Source organism: Centropristis striata, chromosome 16 (assembly GCF_030273125.1).
Source record: "Centropristis striata isolate RG_2023a ecotype Rhode Island chromosome 16, C.striata_1.0, whole genome shotgun sequence".
NCBI lineage: Eukaryota > Metazoa > Chordata > Actinopteri > Perciformes > Serranidae > Centropristis > Centropristis striata.
This window is the reverse complement of record NC_081532.1, coordinates 31,090,405-31,115,658: the sequence shown is the minus strand read 5'-3', so window position 1 is coordinate 31,115,658 and position 25,254 is coordinate 31,090,405. Positions and strand designations below refer to the sequence as shown.

Sequence of the window (25,254 nt, the reverse complement as noted above, 5' to 3'; positions counted from 1 at the left end):
AGAGACACAAAACAACCACAAAGAAACACAAAAGAACTACAAAGAGACACAAAACATCTACAAAGAGACGCAAAACACCTGCAAAGAGGCACCAAAATGTTCCCAAAAGACTCTCAATGAGCACAAAGTGACATAAAACAACTACAAAGAGAAGCAAAAGGACAAGACATGGGAGGCATAACGAAAAAGTAACTCCAAAAAGACCAAACCAATAACGAAGTGACAAAAAACAACTACAAAGAGACACAAAATGTTCACAAAGGAACACAAAGCAAATACAAAGAGATGCAAAACAACTGCAAAGAGACACATCTATGTTCCCAAAAGACTCAAGGACTACAAAGTGAAACAAAACAACTACAAGGAAAAACAAAACATATACAAGGAGGCACAAAATTACCACAAAGAAACACAAAACTACAAAGAAATGCAAAAATAACTGCAAAGAGACACAAAGACATTCCCAAAAGACTCTCAATGACTACAAAGTGTCAACAAATGGAGATATAACGACCACAACCCAAAAAAATAACTACACCAAACCTATAACAAAGTGACAAAAAACAACTACAAAGACACACAAAACAACTACAAGGAGATACAAAATGACAACAAAGGGGGGCATGTCAACCACAAACAAAAAATACCAACAAAACCCTTTTGTCTCGTGTCCATGCTCATAGGACAACTTCAGAAGACACAGCTGAGACAGATTCACAGCCAAAAAGTCAAACAGTCCATTACATTTTAGTTTAGGCAGAAAGAGAACTCTTCTTTCAAACTCAGAGTCTTGAGGTTTGCCAAAGTCTGGACTGAGGCCTAAAGGACCTTTTACATGCAACATTAAGTCAGAACACTATACAGTGAAGGGTAAACTTCCTGCAAGAACTCTGGTCCAGGCCTGCTGCTGCTGGACACGATGCTCTCCTGTCCTTCAACAACCCTGATTAAGATTGGCCTCTAAATCGGCCCAATCATAGCAGATGATGAATACCTGCAGCCAATCCAGTTGGCAGTTAATCAGTGGCGTCCTATCAGGTAATGAGGACCTGCCTGTTGGAATGGGAAGCAGACAACCCCACGGCTGTTTAGCAGGAAGGAGGGAGAGCGGTCAGGATCTAAAGATACTTAAAGGCGTGCCACATTTGTGTTTTCTGCCCTTTGAGGATCACTGTCTGAGGGCAATTATCTTTGATCAGAGAAACTGATGGACATCTCCCTCAGAGGCAGGGTGTCTTAGTCAGAGATGGGAAATGAGGCACTGTATTTTCGATCATGTAAATTCTTTGGTTGAGGAGAACCACCCATAAATTGGCTCCCTAAGGAACTTGGCAACCCCCAAACCCAAAAACCGAGCTGCACTCAGGTCTGGAGATGTTTATGGAATAGTACATGGAAAATTTGTCAGAGAAACATGTTTTCCCTGGGAATTAGAATCATCAGATGAATTTACAAAAAATGCACAGTATTGTTGTTGAGCGATCTCCCACAGGTCCTCTTGGGAAGGACGAGCTTTCCAACATGGTACATTACTCTTAGCGAGTGCCAGAGGATGACTTTCTGATTTGTGGTCCTTCTTTAGCAAGCATTCCTGGGGGAAATTTGAGAGAGACCATTATGCAAATCCACAGGTGCATGCCAAGACCAAATAACTGGACTCCTGCCTCCAAGTACTTCAAGATGCCTTTCAGCCTGCTCCTGATAGTGTTCAGACCACAGTGTGAGAGACACGCCAGAAACACGTGGGTGTAGAGTGCAGGGCCACGGGGCCTTCATGTCCACAGCCGTCAAGCAAAGCAATTAAAAAAGTCCATTATCAGACTGACTCAGGGAGCAAACATTCAGTCAATGCTAGAGCGTATCACATCTCGAGCCGATATGGCTGTCAGTTATGCCACCAGCTCCATGTGGTGAAAGCAGAGAGAGCACTTGTTTTGCAGTTATCGCATTTCCTACACAGCAGAGCTTTTAAAAAAAGATTGTATCCATTAAGCCTTCAGCTGACGTGAATGCAGCAGGTTTGAATGGACTTTGTTTATTTTACAGGGTTCGTGAGGTATGTGTCGTATGTGTGGGGAAATGAGAAATGTCTGTAATGGAGGGGATACTCACTGTGTTGAAGACTCAAGAGAGTGGAGGGTCAGCTGAAGACAGGAAAGCACCTCATCATTCACTGCTGCTAAGCTGTCCCGAGGGATGACAGAAGAATTGAAGAAGAAGCCATCCTTGTTCATGTCACGTGTAGAACCACTGCCCCCTTCTGTCTGAAACATGCACTCTGACGAGAAACTACATGACTTCAGCTGACGTCTTTATGTGTTCATATGATTATAAAATACATAAAAAATGCAAGGTCTCTCTTTGGAATACACAACAGGTGAATAGGATATTTTATTAAAGTTACCCTAATGGAGATCATTATGAAACTTCCCCAATTGATTACTTACATTATTAGATAATTATTTTTTGTGTGTTACAAGTTTCTATGAAATCTTATATTTAAAAAAAAAAAGAAGGCCAATTTTTGACAAATAGTATTTATTTGCCCATATCATCTTCTCATGATGCTGGCCACCTCTGAAAAAATCAACATGGGCCATTATTTTAGGGTGTCTATGTAGTTTAGGACTACACAGTGTGTGTTGCCTCACAGCAAGAGGGTCGCCGGTTCAACTCCCACCTGCGACTCTTCTGTGTGGAGTTTGCATGTTCTCCCCGTGTCAGTGTGGGTTCTCACCCGGTACTCCGGCTTCCTCCCACAGTCCAAAAACATGCAGCTTAGGTTTAATTGGTGACTCTAAATTGCCCATAGGTGTGAATGAGAGTGTGACTGCCCTGTGTCAGCCCTGTGATATTCTGGAGACTATCCGAGTGCGGATAAGCGGTTAAGGATAATGAGTGAATCAATATATTTAAATATGAGGATAAGGCATCATCTAATGCTCACATTTGGTGAATTTAGGAGAAATTTACACACATAAATAGACAACTTATAGTAAAATAAACACCTAAATATAGTCACCTTGCTAAAATAATGGCCAATTTTTGAGAATTTTTTTTTCATCTCCTCATGATGCTGGCTTCCTCTGGGAAAATCGCCAGAAAAAAATTGAAAAAATGACATGGGACAATAAGTTTAGGGTGTCTTTATGTAAATTGGATGTATTATTTCCTCTAGTCTGGAAAAATATATTATTATATCATGGAAGCAAAATTATCAAAATCAACCAGTGCACGAAAGAAGTTTTTGTTTGTTGTGTCTTAATTAAAGACAGTGCTACCAGTGAGGAGATTTTCCTAGTCACATTTTCTATTCTTATTGTCGAGTAGAGGCAAAAATAATGTGAACCGGATCTTCATTCTGTTGAGAACACATTTGGTTCCCTTTCAAACTACTCGTGGTAAAGTTTGGGAGCCCAGTGTAGGAACCACTGCTCTGCGTGTTCAGCACTAGCAGCCATCTCCAAGTTCAAATCCAGGTCTGTAAATGTAGAAAGGGTGTGTAATCACACTGCTTAACACAATCCAAATATGATGAACAAAAAAAAGTGAGATATGATGATAAGAATTCAGTCCGTCATTTTTATTCCCATAAACAAAGGACCTGCAGTGCAGAGAATCTTAAACATTCGTCAGCAGAGGCTTGCCATTAAAAAAATGAAAGAAACAAAGTATCCCAGCTTCAAAGTCATAGGCAAATATTTCACAATATCTACATTGCTAAAAGTCATCTAACCCAGAAACAATCCAAACATAAAACAGAGTAGTAGATACTCGTGAAACGCAAAAAACATTAAACAAGAACATAAAACTACAGGACAGACCTCCTTCATATTTGTTTATAATGGTCATATCTAATGGAACAGCTAACACATGTGATGCTTTAACTACTTTAACTTCTTGTTAATATGATATCAGCCATTGGTACTGGTGCTGGAAACACACCCTTACTGAAACATTTTTTTCACTGTTCTCAGTACATCAGGTCAACATTGCACAACCCAAACAAACACAAATCCATGAACCCTCTTATAAACCTCTTAACACTGTAAAAGGCCAGCTGAAGCACACGCAAACGCTCATCAAATTCCAAGTGGACAACCTGCTGTCACTTCAGTCAAAATGTGACATGATAACAATAATGAAGTTAAATCTCTGAGTGGCTGAGTCAAGCTTTTCCTGCTGACTGTGAGAATAATGTGAGTAGTGAAACTGGAACCAGAGTCTGATGAGGGGAACGTGAACATACTCAAATCAAAACACTATTGAGAAGAATCATCCATTAAACAAGACTCTCACTAAATGCTCTACAATTATCTGACTGGCAGCAAACACTAGTAGAAAATGGCTAACAAACATGTAAACTCTGGAACAGCAAAAGGAACTGCTACACAATTATGAAAAAGGGGGAAAAGAGAGAAACTTACTCTGTTGGCTCAGGATATTGTCACTAACAGCATTACAAATAAATAGTTTTACAGTAACTAAAACATAATCTCCACTGATATAATGCATCAGGTATACTGAGGAGGTGGGAAAACATGCCTTAATGTTACAGAACTGGAAGGAGGCAGCTATGAACACACTTTATTCTAGAGTATCAGAGGATGGATAGGTGGCATAGGAGATTCTGAGGTAAACCCATAAAAGGCTGTGAATGAAAAGTAAAAAAAAGGATACAGCATATATAACAAAAGGTTTGTTATATATGCTCCCCTACATCCACAGTGACCCCTGCGTGTACTAGTAGAAATGCCATAAAATACTTATTACTTACTAGTGTCGACTATGCTTCTCTCACCTACGCACCTCTCTGGATACAATCACAGGCAAAGGGCATGAATAAGGCAGGTTATAAAACATAACAAAAACACACAGTATGGGTCAAACACAAATAGTTTTTTTCCAAGACACAATAAGTTAAAAACATGTACAAACAATAGAAATTACTTGGCTTCTTTTAAAACCCCATTCTTTCTGAGAGAGAAAAGAAAAAGCTTATAGAAATTATATATAAACTCTCAACCCAATAAACGTGCAACAATAAAGAAATCCCTTCTACTTAAACCAAAAAAAAGAAAAGAAATGAAAACCTATGTATACACACTAGTATGTACAAGTATTGGAATAAAAGAGTGATATTATATATTTACAAACACACATCAGTCCCTGATCATTTAAGGCCAAAGTGCTGTAGATGTCACCTACATCACATGTAGGCCGCTGTTGCACTTAAGTGTTCCTCAGTTTGCAAAATGCAAAAGAAGCAGTTATAAAGTAATACTCAAGGCCTTTGCTCTAGCATATTTCGTCTTTCAAACATATAAAACTAAGCAAACTTTAGCATTAAGAAATACAACTAGCCCAAACCTCCCCTCTTTCAGCAGTTCCTGGTTACGGTTTTTTCCCGCTTTTTTTTTTTTTAATACAAAAGTGAGATATTTTATATACATACAGTAGCATTAGAGTTTGTATTACTGAGTTCCAGTTTCAGGACAGCCTTCCTGTAATGCCCTCTCATCCTGAGAGAGTATTTATAGGGCGTCTTATAGGGCGATTCTCTGCCAAGAAGATGCAGATGAATGCGAGGAACGGCTGTCTCCTCCTGTACAGGTGGGTCCACAGTGCAGTGATGGGAGTCAGAGCATACCGAAGCCCTCGCTGCCCTCACTGATGGCCAGCTTCAACATCTTGTGCAGCTCCTCGTAGGAGTCATACGTCGGGAGGCACAGCTGGTTAAAACTAGAAAAAAAAAAAACAGGACCAGAGAGAGTCAGCTAATGTTTAGCTTCTGTGTCTCACTAGAGGTGTGAATCAGTGAATCAGCCCCGCGATACGATTTTATCCTGATACTTGAGTCACGACGCAGTAAGTATTTGCAATGGAAACACAGATATACATACAAACAAAAGGACAAAGAATTAACTTTTTTTTAAAAGGACACAAAAAATCCCTCCATTTGGTCCACTTTAACAGGATGAATTAGTGTTTTGTACATATAGCATATAGTAGTAGAGATGTGGACTCAAGTCTCTGTTTTAATGGCTTGCAAGTTGATTTGACAGAAAATAAATGACTCGAGACTTGACTTGGACATGGAAGTTAAAAGACTTCATTTGACTTGACTCTCCAGCATTTATAATAAAACATGTTCAGCATCTTAAAGAAGTACAACGAGTACAGGAGACAAAATTATGGGAAAGCATAGACTAGATTACATTTAGACTACATTTCTATATAGACTAGGTATACTACCAGAGGCCCCACGATACGATTTTATCCTGATACTTGAGCCACAATACGATATCATTGTGATTTTAAGCATTTTGCGATATGGTGAGTATTGTGGTACAATATATTGCAATTTAACTGTTTAACTGCATGTTGTGTCCACAAAATTAAATTCAATCAAGAATTGTTTTGTCAGAAAGGGGAAATTCTCCGTCATCAACTGAACTGATATCAAACATGTATGGACGACAACAACTACAGCATTTTCTCAAATGTTCCTCAACTTTAAGCTTCACTGCTCTGAATTTTTTTGAATGAAACATAAAAAAAGACTAACTTTGCAGCGTTATTTTGACAACTTCCCGACACGATATCCTGACACACATGTTGCCTCTAGATTCCTCTACTATATCTTCTAGTTTCATATGATACTAGTATATCTCCAGTATATTCATAAAATTGAGCCTGAAAAAAACAAAAATGGCGAAAATACCGACAGCCCGCCAGAAAAATATCGATACTTGGTGGCCAAGAAAAGAAGAAGATATTCTCACAAGTAATAGGGAGTGGGAGGTATTATATTGAATGCTTCTGATATATTTGAGTGAATAAAAAATACATACATTAATTAATTAGACTATCACCTGCAAACTGTACTTAAGAGAAAGAAAATATTTCACCTGTGTGAATAAGTCAAACCTAATAATTAAACCAATTTGACTTTATGAATGACTGTGTTGCCTTTAAATTCACTAGATCACAGTGGCATAATCCCACACATCAAAGGGTTAACTTAATATGAAAGAGACATATGTTGTATATCTCGGCATAGCCTTAAATAGCTAAATATTATTCAGAAGCCATACAGTCCATTTCATGTAGTAGAAATATTTGTGGATCTTAACGTTAAAATTGGGTTGATATTTTATATTTTCTTATTAACAAATTTATTGAAAAACCAGGACCAACAAAGACTTTCTTTTAAGTATTTCCTAGTCTGATGAGTATTCCTCTGTTATTGATATCCAAGAAGTATTGAAGACACATAAATAAGCCACACTCTAATATTTCATCACCATCCTGCTACTGTAAAGACTCACTAGAGCAGCACATATGTTTTAACCCACAGAGATGCACTAGGCGGTACTTGGGATGTGCATCAGGTATGATACCGTGCTGATTATATTAATGGTTTTGTAAGTGTAACAGTATAATTAAAATAGCTAATTAGCACGAAATAAGTTCAGCTGAGGGCTGTACCGAATGGCTTTTCTTTATATTCAAACTTCTATTAAGATTGTTTTAAGTGATTTATCAGATTAAATGTCTTTTTATTAAATCAACTTGGATTGAAGCAGAATATTTTGTTGAATAAAAATAGTTTGGGAGTTTGGCAGTTGGAGTTATTGCAAAAAAATTTGGATCACACGAGTCAGGCACAATACTGCGGAATATAATTCAACAAATAGTATAATATTAATAGTATTAGTGCAGCAAAATCTTTATCTGCAAACAAAAAATAGCTGCCCAGCATTCAAATATTGATTTAGAAGGTCCATGTTATGAATGAAGCTTTGAATTATTCGAAAACAGCCCTATAAATGAAAATGTCAAACAAATCCATTTTTGGGGACATTTTATCGCTCTAGTGGACAGTTACAGCAGAGAGATGAAAGGAATCAATTGTGAGAGCAACCTGGTCTCACAGAAATCCGTGAAATAGCCACGGATTTCGCTTAACTCAAAATCCGTGGAATAGCCACGGAATCGCTCAAATTTCCGTGAAACTGACGCGGATTTCGCTACAATGCAAGTTAAAGACAGTCATATCCCGTGGCTATTGGTTTGTTCCAAGTCACGTGACTTTTAAGGTCCCGGTGGTCAGAACAAAAAACATGGCGGACAGTTCTCTCATTTTTAGTGAAAAAATTAATATTTTGACTTTGTTTCTGCATAAAAATGGATTTTGATCACATTTCTAGCGAGAAATATATGTTTTATTTCCTAAATATTCACTCAGTGAATGTACATAATCACTTTGTGGTGAAGATCTTGCCAGAAAAATATGACTGTCATTAACTTGCACTGTAGCGAAATCCGTGTCAGTTTCACGGAAATTTGAGCGATTCCGTGGCTATTCCACGGATTTTGAGTTAAGCGAAATCCGTGGCTATTTCACGGATTTCTGTGAGACCATGTTGGTGAGAGGGACACAATAAAGCTCTCTGGCCAGCCCTGAACTGGGACAAAGGCAGTAATTAGCAAAGTCGCTCTGATTTATCTTCCGAGAACAATTATTGTGTGCGAAACAGACAAACTTTTATGGCAATTGACAAACAGACCGTCATCACAAAGTGTCACCCCGTAAGTAAATGAGCCTGTGTGTTCCTACTCACCACGTGTGTGCAGTGGGCAGGGTGCTGTGTGTGGGGGCAGCGATGATCTGGAAAGAGGGGCAGAGGGTGTTGAATCCCCCGGGGGGAAGCTGGGAGGAGCCCGTGGTGAACTGCAGCAGACGAGCCAACTCCTCCTGGGTGAAGCTGGACACCACGGCCCAGAACCACTTCATCACCTGTGGCCACACATAATTAACATGCTCAGACATTTTGCTCAGTGGCGTGCTGCTGGAGGAAAACAGAGACAGAATTTCCATGACATACTTTCTCTCTGAAGTGCCACGATCCTCCGACAATCACAGCGTGGGCCTTAAAGTCCTGCACGTTTATATCACCGGTGCCACACATCAACAGCTGAAGGGAACAAAAGGGAAAACAGTTTATATAATTACGCAGCAACGGTTTAAAGATCAACAGATTTCATTATAAACATCACACATACCTCCAACTCATTCTCATCAAATATGGCTAGCAGGTTTTCTGGAACAAGTTCGTTCAAACCTGCAATTGATCAGGAAATTACACTAATTATGTGCGCATTACGGCATCTCAAATGAGAGGAAGTTGGCAAAAAAATGAACATGGCAGACTGCAGCTGTGCTGGTTTCCTCACCTTTCAGGAAGTGTTCCACCTCATCTCTCACCTGGCTGGCCAGTCTGTACTGGGCCAGCAGGTTGAGATAATGCATCTTGTTTTCATTGGTAACAGCGATCTGAGATCCCCCTGATATCAGCTCCACCACCTGCAAGAGAACATGTGGCAGGATGGAAATGTCAGACAAATGACATAAAAGAACAAAGCAGCATAAGAAATGGACCCACTGAACCCAGAGCAGTTCAGGGCGGTTTTTTGTTGTTGCTCCTGTTACATTTTACTATCTGTGACCTCATGTTTCACTGCAACATATACTATGAGTCTCTAAGGAATCAGCACAATCATTTTAATTCTTCTTCCGTCTTAGTTTCAAGAAATCACTTCTTAAAAAACACTTTTATAGACTTGCTTTTATGTAATGCTTTCTATCTTACCACTCTTTTTACTTCTTCACTTTTTATTTTTTTATTCCTTTTATTTTCTGTATCTGAGAATGTCTAGTGATTGTTCCTGCTCTGTCTAGCCTTATGGCATCATTCTCTTTGTAATTAGCTGCCCTCTGTCCAAGTACTTTGTAAACTGCTGTTTTTAAAAAAGGTGCTATACAAATAAAGTTATATTATAATATTGTTATCATAATCATGGCTAGAAGTAGTGAGGACTCAGTTACAGTCATAACACCACGTATCATTAATAAAACCCGAGAAACAAATTAATAGTAACATTTAAAATAAAACCGAAAAATGGAATTATCTCTATTTAAAACTTAGATTTGGTTCACTGATGAAAGGATTTGTTACACATATTCCATTCGAGGACTGTAAATTGACTATAATGTCTGGATTTTTTTTTCAGTTTCTGGCTTTAAAATTTTTGTACGTTTGTGCCTCCTTCAGTTAATTTGTTGGTATTTACCTGCAACTCCTGTGTTCTGTGAGGTAAAATTACTGTTTTTGTCAATGGACTCTGGTGGCTTTAAAGAGAGCTTAGGTAAAGGCTTCAGTTCCTTCCATGTAAACTTAAACAGGGCTGTCAGACGATGATAATTTAGGGCACATTTGATGTTTTTAGGATCCGAATATACATTTTGCTGCTGTCCCCATCCACAGCAGTTTATTTCTTAACGTTCCTACCACTACCTCTACTGAACTGCTGACTGCTATCTACTGTAGTGAGTACTCAGTAATGGTTATAATGCCACATATCATTAAACAAACCCAAGAAACACCTTAGATTTGGTTAAAAGGATTTGTTACCCATGATGCATTCAAGGACTGTGGGAAAATTGACTATAATGTTTTGCAGTTTCTGGCTTTAAAAAAATTGTGTACATTTGTGGCATTGTTTTAGAAAGAAAACATGCCCACATTGGCTTTGGGGGTTGAGAAGGTTTACCAGTTTAAATTTCTATTATTGTGAAACTGGATTAGAATATGACATGTAAACTGACTATCTATAATTGTGTGTTTAGCTGTCACACACTTGTCAGCATTAGTATAAAAGGGCAATTAATCTTAAAGTTAAAAAAACACAGTTTGAAGCAATACATACGTATCTAATTAAAAATCTGAACTCACCACAGGGAGTTACACAGCCAGTTATTTTGTGGGATTTCATAACTGAGCAACAAAGTTATAAAAGGGTCGCCAAACTGCTCTCATCCACCTTAACGTAAACTCACCACTCCCCCTCTTTTGAAATGTGCCTGCCAAAGGAGCAATATGGTTTCTTTTGTTTGGTTTACTGCTCCTATCTTCTGTGAAATTACATCAGGGATACGAGGGGAGGTTCCTTTCCAAAGTGTTGCCTCACCTTCTCCAGCTGTCCCGACTTGCTGTACTTCTCCTCAGCGAACACCAAGTCCATTTCACTCACGTCATTGTTTAGGATGAAGCAGACTTTAGTTTTGTAGAACTCCTGGTCGTCCGTCTCAAAGTACTACGAGTGGAAAACAAAACACAAGAAAATGATGTTTTTTAAAATAAACATAGCATTTCATCTTCTCAGTGGAAGGATAAAAAAAAAAAAATTGGGTTGGCTTTTAGTTCTCGGCTTTGAAATCTTAGGAAGTTGGATAAACAGCAAAACACGCTGGCTTGTTATCCATGAAATAAACCAAGCCAAAAAACAAATCAGGTTTCTTGGCTTTGTGGGGAATATTAAAGTGATGAGGCAGACCAGCTGACAGCGCAGGGTAAACAATGAAAACATGACCTTCCAACGTCCGAGTCCTTTCTGTGGGACTGCACCGTGTTCCTTACCTTGTAGTTCATCCTGAGGCCAATGATCTGAGCCAAGAAGGACCGTGTAAAGCGAGCTCGGACCAGCTGTTTGTAGGCCCCACCAAGAGCAGACTCGTACAGGCACTTCCCTACAACACGCCCTGCAAACTCATACATCTTTAGACGCAGGTGGGGTGGCCGCTCAGCGTTTGGGTGCACCTTGAAAATAAAAATGATAACTGCATGTAGTTTAAGAGGTAACTAAACATCAAGAATTGTTTTTTAAATGTGGAGAAAAAACAACAACTTACCAGGCCCTGGTTGTTGTCGCTGAAGCGGGTGAATAGCTGGTTGGAGGTGTCAAAGAGGGTCTTACACACCAGCTCAAACCATTCCCTGCGAGGCCCTCCCCAGTCCAGAGCTGCAAAGAAATGTCAAAGGTTTTAGGAGTGTCACTTGAATGAATTGCTGACTGTAACTTTCATTCTGATATCATTTAAAAAGGACAGCTTGGTGAGGTTGTATAAGGTGCCTCATTCAGTCTCCAAGTCTGGTAGACCTGCAACTCCTGTGTTCTGCGAGGTTAAATTGTTTATTGTTTTTGTCAATAGACTCTGGTGGCTTTAAAGGGAGCTTAGGTAAAGGCTTCAGTTCCTTCCACGTGAACTTTAAACAGGTCTGTCAGTAGAGGTGGTACAGTATAGTATTGCGGTATTTTGCGTGGCAATATTATATCGATTCATGGCCGACAAGTATCGATATTTAGCGTCAGTATTTTTGCCTTTTTTTCCCCCGGGAGGCTGTAACTGGCTCATTTTAGGAATATACTGGAGATATTGGTATCATATGAAACTAGAAGATCTGAGGAATCTAAAGTTAATTAAATAAAGCTGTGAAGTTAAACTTTTTTTTCTTCCCATGGGGATTCTCAAAGTGCACACAGCCGTATCGTAGCTATGCAGAGCAGTGAAGCTAAAAGTTGAGGAAAGTTTGAGAAAATGCTGCAGTTGTTGTCGTCCATACATGTTTGATATCAGTTCAGTTCAGTTTGACTGAATACTTTGTTGGTCAGTCTGTGGGTTTGACTCATTGTGGAGAACAAAATGACTGAAGTGAGATGAATAGACTGAGAATTTTCTCTTATTTGACAAAACAATTCTTGATTAAATTTAACTTTGTGGACACAAAATACAGTTAAACTGTTAAATCGCAGTAAATTGTATCGTATCAATGTATTGTAAATCGTGATTCAAGTATCAGGATGAGATTGTATCATGAGGCCTCTGCTGATTCACACCCCTAACTGTCAGACAATGATAATTTAGAGTACATTTGATATTTTTAGGATCCTAATATACATTTTGCTATCTTTTGTAGGTAGTACACTGACTATGGAAAAGTACCTCATACAACCCCACTTAATAAAAAAATCTGAAATATCCGTTTTAGACCTTTTTGGTTTGAAGTGCTTGCTGCAACAGAAAACATGTTGACCGAATTAGAACTTAAAATTAGAACTTTAAACTTTAAACGTATCACACGCTGAAGACACCATAAAGCTCACTGGGTTATATTCAAATGTTTTATTTACCTTCCTCATCCTGAAACACGACCTCAAAGTTCTTACTCCAGTCTGACACGGAGAAGTTCCTGGTAGCCTTCAGGGACTGAGCAACAATAAGAGGGACAGACAAATATAAGAATAAAAATGATCGCGACTGTTGTGATTACATGCCTATTTTCAGAAGGCACTGTTTTATGATAGAGTAAAGCAGCGCTCACCGAGTCGAGAATGTTGTGTCGAGTGATTTTGAGGCAGGTCTTGGTGCGAGGTCTCTTGGAGTGGATGTGCCTGAGTTCACGTTGAAAGAAGTTTACCTTGTCTTGGAACGTTTCAGAGCCACCTGTGGACAACACCATCAAATGACTGACACAGTCTCCACAGAAGTGCATCTCAATAATTACATTAGACTGGAACAAACCAATATTCTTGTGCAGGAAGCGAATGAAGGTGGCAGCCATGATGTTCCTGTCTTTGCAGCTGAGCTCCACAGGAGGCTGTATCCCATCATCCACCACTAGAGTTAGGTACTTGTGAACCGGGTCAGGACCATAATAGGTGAACTGAAAAAAGAGCAGAAGATTACAGTTAGCTTGTCAAAATAAATCAAAGTGGTCTGTTTTTTTTGACACCACTTGTTTTTTTTTTCAACAATAGTTTCATTTCGGAAGAGTGTACAATAACTGGCAATCACTAAAGGGTGAACATAGATATGTAACAGTACACTGAGTATCATTATATATTCTCAGATCTCCCATTCCTCCCTCCATTCCCATACTGTGGTGGAATGTAACTAAGTAAATTTACTCATGTACTATACTTAAGTACAGTTTGAGGTACTTGTACTTTACTTGAGTATTTCGCCATACTTCTACTTCACTACATTTAGCTGATAGCTTTAGTTACTTTTCAGGTTGAGATTTAACATAAAAAACATGATACATTTACATGTTTTTAAATTAAACCACATAAAATTATATTGAGTAGTTGAAATGAGCTCCATCTGGTCAACAGTAAAATGCTGCTGACATCATTACATGAAAAATAATAATACAATAATAGATTTGGAATATATAAAACAATCTGAGTGGGTCCATTCTGCATAACGAGTACTTTTACTTTTGATACTTAAAGTACATTTTGATGCTGATACTTTTGTACTTTTACTTCAGTACATTTTGAATGCAGGACTTTTACTTGTAGTGGAGTCATTTCACAATGTGGTATTAGTACTTTTACTTAAGTAAAGGATCTGACTTTTTCACCATTGCTCCGAAGAAAAAGAGAAACATAACAAAACAAAAAACTCATATTTTCACACACTTTATATACGTACAAAAGTAAAATAAAACTGTGTTAAATTAAAACTTCTTGAGTTGTAATTGTTGTAATAAGTGCTTAAACATAATAAAATTATATATTTTTTGCCCAACAAAATAGAACATTTTCAATAAATCAACTAAAAGGACAACCTAAGTTTAGTAAAGATCTTATGTGTGTACTTAAATATACTTAGATTACACTTGACCACCACATTATAAATATAATGAAACACCAAACACTAACATCATCTTACCTTTGTTCCTGGACATACTCGAAAGGTGAAAAGGCGCCACGGAATAATTTTCAGGTAGAACTCCTTCACGGATAGTTGCTGTTTGACGAAGTCCAAAATCAGCGTCATGGAACATTAACATTTGTTGATCTCTTTTTATATTAACAAACCCCCAAAAAACTAAAACGCTGACCACTTACCTTTGGCGATATGTAACAGTAGACCTTTTTTGGTTTCTTGACCTTCTCTGGTTGTCCCTCCACAGGAGAGTCATGCTCGTCCTCCTCTTCTCCCATGGACGGCCTCCTCTGGGGAGCCAGCAGAGAGGAGGCTGGTAACTGCCACGAGGAACTGTAGTTCCCATTGCTGTAAAGGTATGCCTCAAAGTAGATACTTATGCCTGGAGTGGACACATTCTTCTCCACACAGGCCTTCTCATTCTCTGTAATATTCAACGAGAGTACAAGTATTAGACTTTAAAGATACAGGCTTAAAGGGATGAAAACGCTGCATTTCTGGGCTTGATTTGTTCAATAGTAGTGCGTTTTTCCTCTCACCATTGAGAACAATAATGTCAAATTCTCCGTTGCTGAGCGGCTGGTCCTTGTAGGAGATGCGGGCCCTGAAACAGCCCGTCTTTCTCAGAGTCAGTCTCAGCAGAACCTGGCACTGCTGCTTGTTGAGTGCCACTGACTTGCTGTAGTATTCCTCCAGACTGTCATCATCCACGGTGCCCAGCTGCAAGAACAAGACAAGGCAAGGCAAGTTTATTTGTATAGCACAATTCAACACAAGGTAATTCAAAGTGCTTTACATACACATTAAAAACAGCAAGACACAATTGAAAACAGTAAAAATAGTCAATTAAAACAGGGAAATAGAAATAAAAATATAAATAGCATAAAATAAGATACAGCAGGATAAAAAAGAGATAAAATAATAAAAAGCACAAGTCAAACATTGTGTAGTTAAAAAGTAAGGGCAGTTGAGTAGAGCAGATAAGTGTTAAAGTTAAGAGTACGCTGCAGTAAACAATAGTGTTTTCAGTCCTGATTTAAAGGAGCTGAGCGTTTGGGCAGACCTCAGATCTACAGGTAGTTTGTTCCACAGGTGAGGAAAAGAATAACTAAAAGCTGCCTCACCCCGCACCACAACTAAAATGAATCCCAGCTCAGAACCCGTTCTGCTACGCTGTAAAGCTAGTGGACTGCGCAATTGGGAACAAAAAATGCTGGTTTTCATTATTACAGTCCTAATCGAGAAGTACGTCTTCAAATTAAAGTGTATTGGATAATAGAAGAAGGGGGGTTGTTCCCTTACAGAGTGCACATGGACACTGTAGTTGGCTTCATCTGTGAGGGAGGTGGAGTTACTGGTGGGGTTTCCATACTCGTCCCTGGGCTCAATCTGCAAAGTGTGCTGCTGGCCATTGGTAAGCACCAGGGTGGAGAAGTGGTAGGCTATCTTGGTTTTGGATGGGACAACTGTACCTGAAATTAACAAAAGAAACGGAAAAATAATCAATACAAAACTTTCCAAACCAAAAATATGAGTTGGATGTAAGAACAGTCCCACAGATAAGTCATACCTGGCTGGAAAATCTTGTAATAAGGGCTGTAGGCCACATTGAGACCACCCAGCTTGACAGCAACCTCATAGCGTCCGGCCTTGCGCACCGTGAAGGCCACTTTGACCACATTGGACTCTGGTTCTTGCAGAACTTCCTGTGTAACAGGGATGTCCAGAGCCAATTCAATATGGGTGATGTTAACCCTCAGCCCCACAGGCCGGTGGGCTGGAAAAGGCTGGCCATTCTTATAGAAGAGCTGAGGACAGAGACGGGAAAAAAAGGTGTAATTTAATACACAGACCACACAATTGAACATAGTTTTTGCCGACCAAGTTTTCTTGGAGCTGCTGCATTAGTAAACCACATGTTAGAAAGTCAATTAGTCTAGACACCAGAGCTACAGCACATCAGGAATCAATCATCACCTGGACTCTGAAGCTCATAGTCTGCCCCACTTCCTGCGGTTCCTTCCAATCCCAAGACACCTTGCAGGAGCGTGGGTCCAGGTAGTTGCCCCGGACATAGTCGTAGATGCTGCGGTCACCGCGTCGCCCTGGATCCTCATTCTGCAGGAAGCTGACAACCCTCGCTGCAAGCTCACAGAGGAACTTAATGGTGAAGACAAACGCTATGATGGAAACAGTAATTCCACCTGCCGCCACAAGGGAAAAAACACAGGAGAAACAAGTTGTGTTTAAATGTGTTTAAAAATAAATGCATAGTATTTTATTTATTGTATACGAGTTGGTTCACCATTAAAACAGAGCACAGTTTAAAGTTTGACAAATGTTTGCGTGACATAAACGTCACAACATATTTGTGAAACCAGTAGTACCGCTTCACAGTGCTTGCAGAAAGAGAAAGAATGAGTCACATAGCAGCAACTGAAGGGCCAGCCATAGCAGCCCAACCCCAAACAGCCAACACAGGACTCACCAATCACGTAAAACATGAGGTCCCTTATCAAGAAGCACAGCGCCACAGTACAGCCAAATATGAGAGCTCCCGCTGGAAAGAAAAACGGACATTGTACCAGTAAATAATTAAGAAGACAATACACACATTCTGGTTCTGAGCCTGCAGGTAACATTTTGATGGCCAGTTCTGAACTTTGGTACTGTATGGACCTTAGAATTCAACAGCTGTAACCAGTGTTGTGGTTGGGCTTCAGAAATGCTATAACGCATTTATTTGTTTTTTTATATCATCCTACATTTATCCCCAATAGTAAAGAAAACTTGACAAGAGAGAAAGACAGAAAAACAAACAGATTTTGGGCTGGACACATAGATGAAGCAACACTTCTCCATTACAACACTTGAGCTACATTCAAATGATATGCAAGTCTTGCACAAACAATACTTGAAACAACACTTAACAACAGTACAATCCAGCTTTTGTTTACATCTCATGCCTCTTAATACTCTGCAGCTGTAGAAAGCAGCCAAACTAAAACCAGTCGAAGGCAGAAAATGATCAGTATATCTCACCAATTGTCCACTTCTCATTCAGACGCCTCACAGCAAGGCTGTGCACCAGCCGGATCTCGTAGTCTTGGTCACGACTCCCCCTGGAGTTCTGGAGGATCTTGATGCCTGTAGACAACTTTATGTAGTCTTCGTAGTAGAATCCCCAAGCAGCTAGAGACAGCTGCAGCTGACTGTCAAACTGAGACAGATCATCCAGATTCATACAACGCAAGGTCTTCAGACTACAGAGAAAAACAAAAGTGAAAGTATATGAAGTGAATCATTGACAGGACTGGTAGCAATGCTTAATTACTTTAAAAGTACAGCCTCAAGAAACAAAAACCTGACTGCTAAGAGTTACTTCTCATCTATTAAGCAAGAACGCAGAGCGCACACAAAAGGCTGTACCACACGTAAAACAAACACCAGTTTTCTGTACAAACCTCGATCTTATCTGCTAAACTCGTCAGTTGTGTCAACAGGGAGAAGTGAGACAGTGTGGCATGTTGCATCAAGCATTACAGAGACTTCAGATTAAAGCCGTAAAGTTTTATTACATGGGATGGTCTAGATAAGCAGAGCAGAGGAAAATGCTTAAATGGTTACAACCACTAAAGCCGAAACATATTCTCCCACTGTGAAGCTACTGCCATGACAACATTGTGTCTTCACATGTTCCACACCACTAAACTTGCTTGTGCAACAATTCAGCTTTCATAATGTGACTGTCACGGCTACAAGTTATGGAATACAACATTAAAGTGTCAAATTGTAACTTTTCAGAAAAGTCAACATTTGATTTGTCTGGCAACACAACATTTAGCAACAAAGCTTAAATATCTGACACTGCCTTTTTTTTAAAATCAAATGCCATTCAAAATGTGAATTCACTAGCATGTTAACATGGTTAATAATCTACCTTACTGATGATCAATTACTGTTAACAAAAAAAAACAATCCTCCAACTGTTTCAACATGGTTTCTCTGAGAAGTAAAGAAAAACTTATGTAAGACTGCATCTTCAACTTCCCCATTTACAGTATAATATTTTAGCCAACAAAAGACTGCAATGGTCATATTCTGTTACTAAACAGTTAGTCATTGAATTGCAGTTATGTTATCAATGTTTAAAGTCCAGCTGATCAAAATGGCGATGAAGGCAGCAATAGTTTGACAGTTATGACCTTCAAACATGTGACACTATGTCCCTTTAATGATATAACAGTTTTCCTTAAAGCATGATGACTATGACATGACTGTGTTCAACAAACAGCTGACCTTTTATCCTTGCAATTGATTTTCCACAGACAACAATAACTTCTTATCATAGCCGGCTCTGTCCGCATCGACAGAAAGCACCCAACACACATTGATAAACACCTGCATTGCTGCAGGGTCTCACACAAACAGTCTCTAAAGAATACTTTTCACTGCAGTGACCCTCTGAAACACTGCAGCCTCCACACCTCAGTGTCAGCAAACTCAACCAGCCATGAAAGGAGAGGCTGCCCTCAAGTGGACATGAATTAATATAGCATAAAACATGACCATAACCAGTTCAAGATATAAAAAAAAAAATACTATACCGGGAAAAATCTACATTTATGACATGTCATCAAGTAACTGTTTCTGAAAAATGGAAGCTGCTCAAAATTGTTTGCCAGATTGGTGCAAATGTTAAAGTTAAGGCCTTCATTGCTTACATATGGTAATAGTGCTCCAGGTTCTGGGAGCAAAGCCACTCCTGGAAGGCAAAGTCTCGGAGCAGCTGGATGTGGGCCTCTGCAATTTCCCTCCAGCGCTGCTGTTCCTTCACCACCTCTTCCAGACGACTCAGTACACTCAGACTCAGTTCCTCCAGTGTCTGTACATCTGGATGACACATGAACAACACATAAAAATCCCCAATCACATACCGGCCAACAAATCAGCACCAGTAATGCCCCAGCGCAGGCTTAAATACTCATTTAACTCTATCATAATGAGTACTTAAGCCTGTGCTGATTGTCCATGCATGCCACATGTATCCCATAAGCCTGAATATTCAGTATTCAAAATAAAAAAAAATTACAAGGGTCAAAGCAATAGGCAACACAATATCTTTGCAATAAACATAATTCAAGTCCAGTTAGACATGACACTTAAGTCTGGTATTTCTGCAAAAGCTCTGAAATTCTGGATAATCTCATATCCACCCAAACCAGAAAGTTTCAAGTTTCAATTAATGAAAACCTGTCTTACATAAATCTTTGTGCAGATCACTGAAGCTACACCTGCTTACCATGAATGAGAACATGGACCACATTTATTAGCTGTAATGATCTTGTAAATCTTAAATGCAGATGACTGTAAGCCACTGACCTTCAAATAAGTGCCTGTATTGAGAAAGGCTATGTCCTTGGAGCCATTCCTCAATCTGACTTTCTTTTCCTTTCTTCCAGCGCACTTCCCAGAAGAAGATCCACGACACTGAGCAGAAGAGGAAGGTCAGGAAGAAGCGGCGGTCCATCAGACCATCTTTCAGCCTTCACTCAGACCCCTCCGTGAACAAAGGAAAACTGCCACTCACCAAGAGGGGCTAGTCAAGTTGCCTACAATTGGAGACAAACTGCTTAGGATCAAAACAGCAAGACTAAAATCTACAACAAAAAACGCAAGTTTTTTTTTTCACAAATGGGTTCTGATGAGGAGCATTGGTGATACAGACGGGGAAATATTACCCTAATGAGCTTAACAATAAACTACACTGCCAAGAAAGCATGAATATTTAAGTGTCACCTTGGAGAAGTGTTGGCTGATGGGAGAATAACATTACATGTAATCCACAGTACTAAAATATGCATGATCAACTTGGCTAAAGAATGGTCATAAAACTCTCACCAGCCTCTGTTTAGCCCGGAAATACTGTCAAAGTCAAAGCAACCAGGTCGGTTAAAGTCTAATTACACTCTAAATCCCATCCGACAACAACAGTCCAGAGGATGGTGATGGGTACTGATAGTGATAAGCTGTTTAGACGTGCTGTGATGAAAAAAAAACCCACAAAGCTAATTAAATAACACATCCAAGCAGTCACTTTTAGTTAAGTTTAAGTTGCTTGAATGACGTCTCAAAATGCAGAAACACCGGGAGCAAAAAAAAAGAAACAGGCTAAATGCAGTATCATCAGTTCTCTCTGGTCTATTGTCACCTGGAGCGCAAGGTAAAGCTGGAGGCTAATGTTAGCAACTGTTAGCACAGCTATGCTACAGTAGCAATAGTTACCATACCAGCCAACGACAGCACAATGCTAACGGCTAGTCAACTTAGCCGACATTGTCAACGTATTTTCACAAAGCTCGTCGCAAACCCATGGTGGTGACCAACATGTCCATCACAACACGCCCGCAAGACACGTCCTGCAATAGCACAGCTGCACAAAGCACAACTACAACATGTGTAAAATGTTATGATATTATTCTGCATCTACCTTCGAGTTGGGCATTAGCTTAGCAACCGGAAAATGCGCAGAAAAGGTGTCGATTGTTGATTACGTCACCAGCGAGCGCATCGACTACACACGAGGGGAAGGGGAGCAATAATTTCTTCTGAGAACTGTGGTCTCAAAATATAAACCATGGTATGTTATCTATCATTACATTACAGTTATATCGTGGCTATATTGATAACTGGCGTCCATCAAAGATTATGTATATTATTAATTCGGCGTTGACGTGTTTAAGCAGGCAAGCCACTGAGCTAACTGAGCTAGCCTAGTGCCTAGCGAAAAGTAAACTGTAGCTTAATTCACCTACACGCTACGTTACAACGTCAGCTACTGAAAGGAATATATGTCTTAATATATAATTTACACGTGTCAATCCAAAGATATTGGTCACAAAGGTTATTACATTTAATTTACAGTGGTCTCCCTAAGACGTTGCGACCATGAATGTATCTTAAGTTACATTTAGTGGTTAGTGTTTGTTATCTTCTGTACGTGCATAAGACAATTTCTTATCTCAATAACGACATTAAAATGTAGTTTTTTTTCCCTGTCAGAGACGATAGTGGGTTTTGGGGAGGTCATCCCTGTGTTCCCTGCAGTGGTGGAAGATCTTTTCAGATTTCTTCCTTAAGTAAAAATATGAATACCACCCTTTTGAAATTACTCCACTACAAGTAAAAGTCCTGCAGTCATATTTTACTTAAGTAAAAATTCGAAAGCATCAGCATCAAAATGCACTTAAAGTATTAAAAGTAAAAGTATGCCCTATGCAGAATGGACCCTCTCAGATTGTTTTGTATATTCCAAATATATTATTACATTATAATATTGATGCATTTATTAAAGACATCAAGGTAGGGCACATTTACCTACTTAATATACTGTTATGTGGTATGATTTAAAAATGCGTAATCATTTTAAATTGATATATTTCTTCATGTTAAATCTCAATCTGAAAAGTAAAAAGTACAATATTTACCTCTAAAATGTAGTGGAGTAGTAGAAGTATAAAGTTACATAACATAGAAATTTACTTAGTTACATTCCAACACTGGGTTTCAAAGATGATACCATCAGCAGATTATAAACTGTAGGTGGTTGTTTCATGTGTCATATTAAGAGGCTATTGAGCTGTGAAACATGGGACCCTGTGATAGAACAGTGGTCAGATAGATAAACTCTTGATATTTTGTTTAATGAGTAAAGAGCTTGTGTTGTGAGGTGGACTCTAAAACACAAGTTATGTTTACTTCTGCTGTAAACAAGACATTCTCTTGGTTGTAAATCAGTTTTTGTGCGTGTTTTTAAATAAAAAAATCTTGTTCAATGCAGGGGAAGCAGAAAACAAGGAAGTTTGCAGCGATGAAGAGGATGATCAGTCTGAAAGACAACAGAATGTGAGTTTTCATTATTGCTCTCTGTTTTGTAGCCAAAGTCACTCTTGGTTATCCATCTCCTTTGTTAGCTCTGTCCACCGAGACAACATATTAACTTGTTATGTGATTAAAAAACACTTAAACTCCTTGTTTGTTTTGCAGAAAAGAGAAAGACCGGGCTAAAGCCAAAGAGAAAAAGAAGAAAGATCCCTCACAGCTGAAGGAACGAGAGGTGTAAGTTGGTGTCACAAGAGCTTTAATAACACGATGAAGAAGTTGTGGTGGATGGCTCCTCAACTAAATTAATTCTGTTACCTTTGTGCAGGGCAAAGTACCCCTCATGCCTGTTCTTCCAGTACAACACTCAGCTCGGTCCACCATACCACATTCTAGTCGACACCAATTTCATCAACTTCTCCATCAAGGCCAAACTGGACATTGTTCAGTCTATGATGGACTGTTTGTATGCCAAATGTAAGTACAATTAGTACTTGAGTAGTGGCCTCTTTACCCAATGTAATTATTATTTATAATGCTTAATATTTTCTGCAATTTTGTCAAATCCAGGCATCCCGTGTATCACAGACTGTGTCATGGCTGAGATTGAAAAACTTGGAATGAAGTACAGAGTCGCACTCAGGTACAAGCTGCTGAATATAAAACGGCACTCCCCTGTTTATTTATAACACATTTTTCTAATAAAATGTTGTGCTTGTTATTGATTTTGAAGGATAGCCAAGGATCCGAGGTTTGAGCGTCTGCCCTGCACACACAAGGGAACATATGCCGATGACTGTTTGGTCCAAAGAGTAACACAGGTAATATGATTTGATATGTATTGTAGTGGCTATTTGTAAGATATATTTCTTTCACTTGTAAAACTTGCACAAAAGGCCACTGATGCACCAGTTTCATTAGGATGTACTCAGGCAAAAAGATGTCCATTGTCCAGGCAGGATTCATGTTTGGTTAATTTAGTTTCCAGTTCAAAGCAAACAAACATTTCATGCTGCCTCTCTTTGCTCTGGTAAAAATAAAAACTGTGTCCCTTCTGGTGCATTAACTGTCACTACCACCTGCTACCTTTATCAATGCCCAATACCTGCTTGGTCTGGTGCTTAGTGCCCCTAGTTTACACAGAAATAAATACAAAATAAACAATAATAGTCAAGCTAATGAAATAGCTCCCACGTGTAGTTCTAGCTTTACATGCATGTAATATTTTTTGCACTATTTTGACAAATAGGCCTTTTCACAGGCCATATTTTGGCTGTTCATAGCTGGTAAAACGTGAAATTGATAACATTCAACATTAGTCAATATCAATACTATTAATATATTTCCACAGCACAAGTGTTACATCCTGGCCACTGTGGACAGAGATCTAAAAAGGAGAATCAGGAAGATCCCCGGGGTGCCCATCATGTACATCTCAAACCACAGGTAAATAAATATATATACATTTAAATATACAGTTTATAAGCATTGTGTGACTCATTTCCAGCTTCAACACAAACCTAGCTATACTGATAATTTTCTGTTTTTTTCTCTCTTATAGGTACAATATTGAACGGATGCCTGATGACTACGGTGCTCCAAGGTTTTAATTTCTACACATGAGCGAGACCTGTAAATATACAAAGTTTTTCTGTTTGATATTTTCCTTTGATGTATTTCCAAAAATATTGGAAGCTTTGTTGTTCTTATAAAACATTCTTACAAGAATAAATGATTTGTTGCAATGCTCATTTCGTTAGTGTACAGTTTTTCCAACACAACCATTGTGTATATGTGAATTTATTATGGGCTGGAGTTATTTTAAGTCCACATTTTTACACAGTTCTATCTATCTATCTATCTATCTATCTATCTATCTATCTATCTATCTATCTATCTATCTATCTATCTATCTATCTATCTATCTATCTATCTATCTATCTATCTATCTATCTATCTATCTATCTATCTATCTATCTATCTATCATCCACCTGTCATCCATCCATCCGTCATCCATCTATCTATCATCCATCCATCCGTCATCCATCTATCTATCTATCATCCACCTGTCATCCATCCATCCAAGAACTTTGTCAGGTTTTAATTATTTCACTGAACAATCAATCCTTTCAGTGATTTGGATTTATTCCCATGGAAAGTTTACAATTTCCCAGATTTTTCCGGCTCCACTTCTGTTCCTAAATAATAAAAATAGTCCTCAAACTGAGAAACGATGATTTCTGTGTGTTTTTTCTTCTGTTTCACGGTCTGTAATTATATTGAGATGTATAATAGAAAAGAAACGGCAGAGATCAGTGTAGATGCCACAGTAATATAACTTGACAAATGAATCACACATGAAGTCGAGTGTGACCTGACCAGAACATGCAGGAATTTAAACTGTAAACTACTGTAAAAGTATCGATTAAGGTAAAACAGTCCATACATACATAAGTACAGGGTCTGTACAAAGTCTTGAAAGTTTGGGAAAAGCCTTTTTAAATAAAGACTCATCTCTTAAATATGTATTCAACGTTTGAAATATGCTTGAATTTAAACATGTTTTTTTAAATGCTTAATTTTCAACATAATCAAATCTTTAATCTACATAATCAGTCATGTTATATGCAAACACTTATTTTCATACCTCATACACAGCTAGATAAGTTTTCTGTTGATCCCTTGCTTTGGAAATTAGCAAGCATTAAATAATCAACATGCATTCACCAGCCACTTTATTAAGTACAGTCTAATCAGCCAATCACATGGCAGCAGCTCAACACATTTAGGCATG

General features: G+C 38.8%; 2 protein-coding genes across 5 annotated transcripts; one reads left to right on the top strand and one right to left on the bottom strand.

Moving 5' to 3' along the window:
• Nucleotides 1-3,562: 3,562 nt before the first annotated feature.
• Nucleotides 3,563-21,185, bottom strand: arel1 (apoptosis resistant E3 ubiquitin protein ligase 1). 4 transcript variants are annotated; one of them, XM_059353172.1, is made up of 22 exons: nucleotides 21,069-21,185; nucleotides 19,961-20,190; nucleotides 19,303-19,471; nucleotides 17,621-17,841; nucleotides 17,067-17,138; nucleotides 16,556-16,782; nucleotides 16,149-16,386; nucleotides 15,881-16,050; nucleotides 15,118-15,298; nucleotides 14,761-15,002; nucleotides 14,582-14,659; nucleotides 13,427-13,568; nucleotides 13,227-13,348; nucleotides 13,036-13,111; nucleotides 11,756-11,865; nucleotides 11,484-11,663; nucleotides 11,035-11,160; nucleotides 9,241-9,370; nucleotides 9,070-9,128; nucleotides 8,892-8,981; nucleotides 8,628-8,803; nucleotides 3,563-5,742 (listed from the first exon to the last, which is right to left on the bottom strand). In XM_059353172.1, the coding sequence occupies exons 2-22, from the start codon at nucleotides 20,106-20,108 to the stop codon at nucleotides 5,640-5,642; spliced, it is 3,060 nt and encodes a 1,019-aa protein (XP_059209155.1). In that variant the 5' UTR covers nucleotides 20,109-20,190; nucleotides 21,069-21,185; the 3' UTR covers nucleotides 3,563-5,639. The 4 variants fall into 4 exon arrangements, with proteins under 4 accessions (XP_059209155.1, XP_059209156.1, XP_059209154.1 ...); XM_059353173.1 differs by lacking the exon at nucleotides 21,069-21,185 and adding an exon at nucleotides 20,869-20,891; XM_059353171.1 differs by lacking the exon at nucleotides 21,069-21,185 and adding an exon at nucleotides 20,480-20,771.
• On the top strand, nucleotides 21,127-24,208 carry fcf1 (FCF1 rRNA-processing protein). The gene is made up of 8 exons (XM_059353176.1): nucleotides 21,127-21,218; nucleotides 22,419-22,483; nucleotides 22,625-22,696; nucleotides 22,788-22,936; nucleotides 23,030-23,102; nucleotides 23,193-23,280; nucleotides 23,811-23,905; nucleotides 24,021-24,208. Exons 1-8 carry the CDS (start codon nucleotides 21,216-21,218, stop codon nucleotides 24,067-24,069), a joined length of 594 nt encoding a protein of 197 aa, XP_059209159.1. The 5' UTR covers nucleotides 21,127-21,215; the 3' UTR covers nucleotides 24,070-24,208.
• The last annotated feature ends 1,046 nt before the right edge of the window (nucleotides 24,209-25,254 follow it).

Coding starts and splice junctions, on each gene's coding strand:
- fcf1 (XM_059353176.1), top strand. Junction 23,281..23,810: donor TGGTCCAAAGAGTAACACAG/GTAATATGATTT, acceptor ATATTTCCACAG/CACAAGTGTTACATCCTGGC. Junction 23,906..24,020: donor ATGTACATCTCAAACCACAG/GTAAATAAATAT, acceptor TCTCTCTTATAG/GTACAATATTGAACGGATGC.
- arel1 (XM_059353172.1), bottom strand. CDS start 20,108: ATGGACCGCCGCTTCTTCCTGACCTTCCTCTTCTGCTCAGTGTCGTGG. Junction 13,349..13,426: donor CTTCCTGCACAAGAATATTG/GTTTGTTCCAGT, acceptor TGTTGTCCACAG/GTGGCTCTGAAACGTTCCAA. Junction 11,664..11,755: donor GCGACAACAACCAGGGCCTG/GTAAGTTGTTGT, acceptor TTTATTTTCAAG/GTGCACCCAAACGCTGAGCG.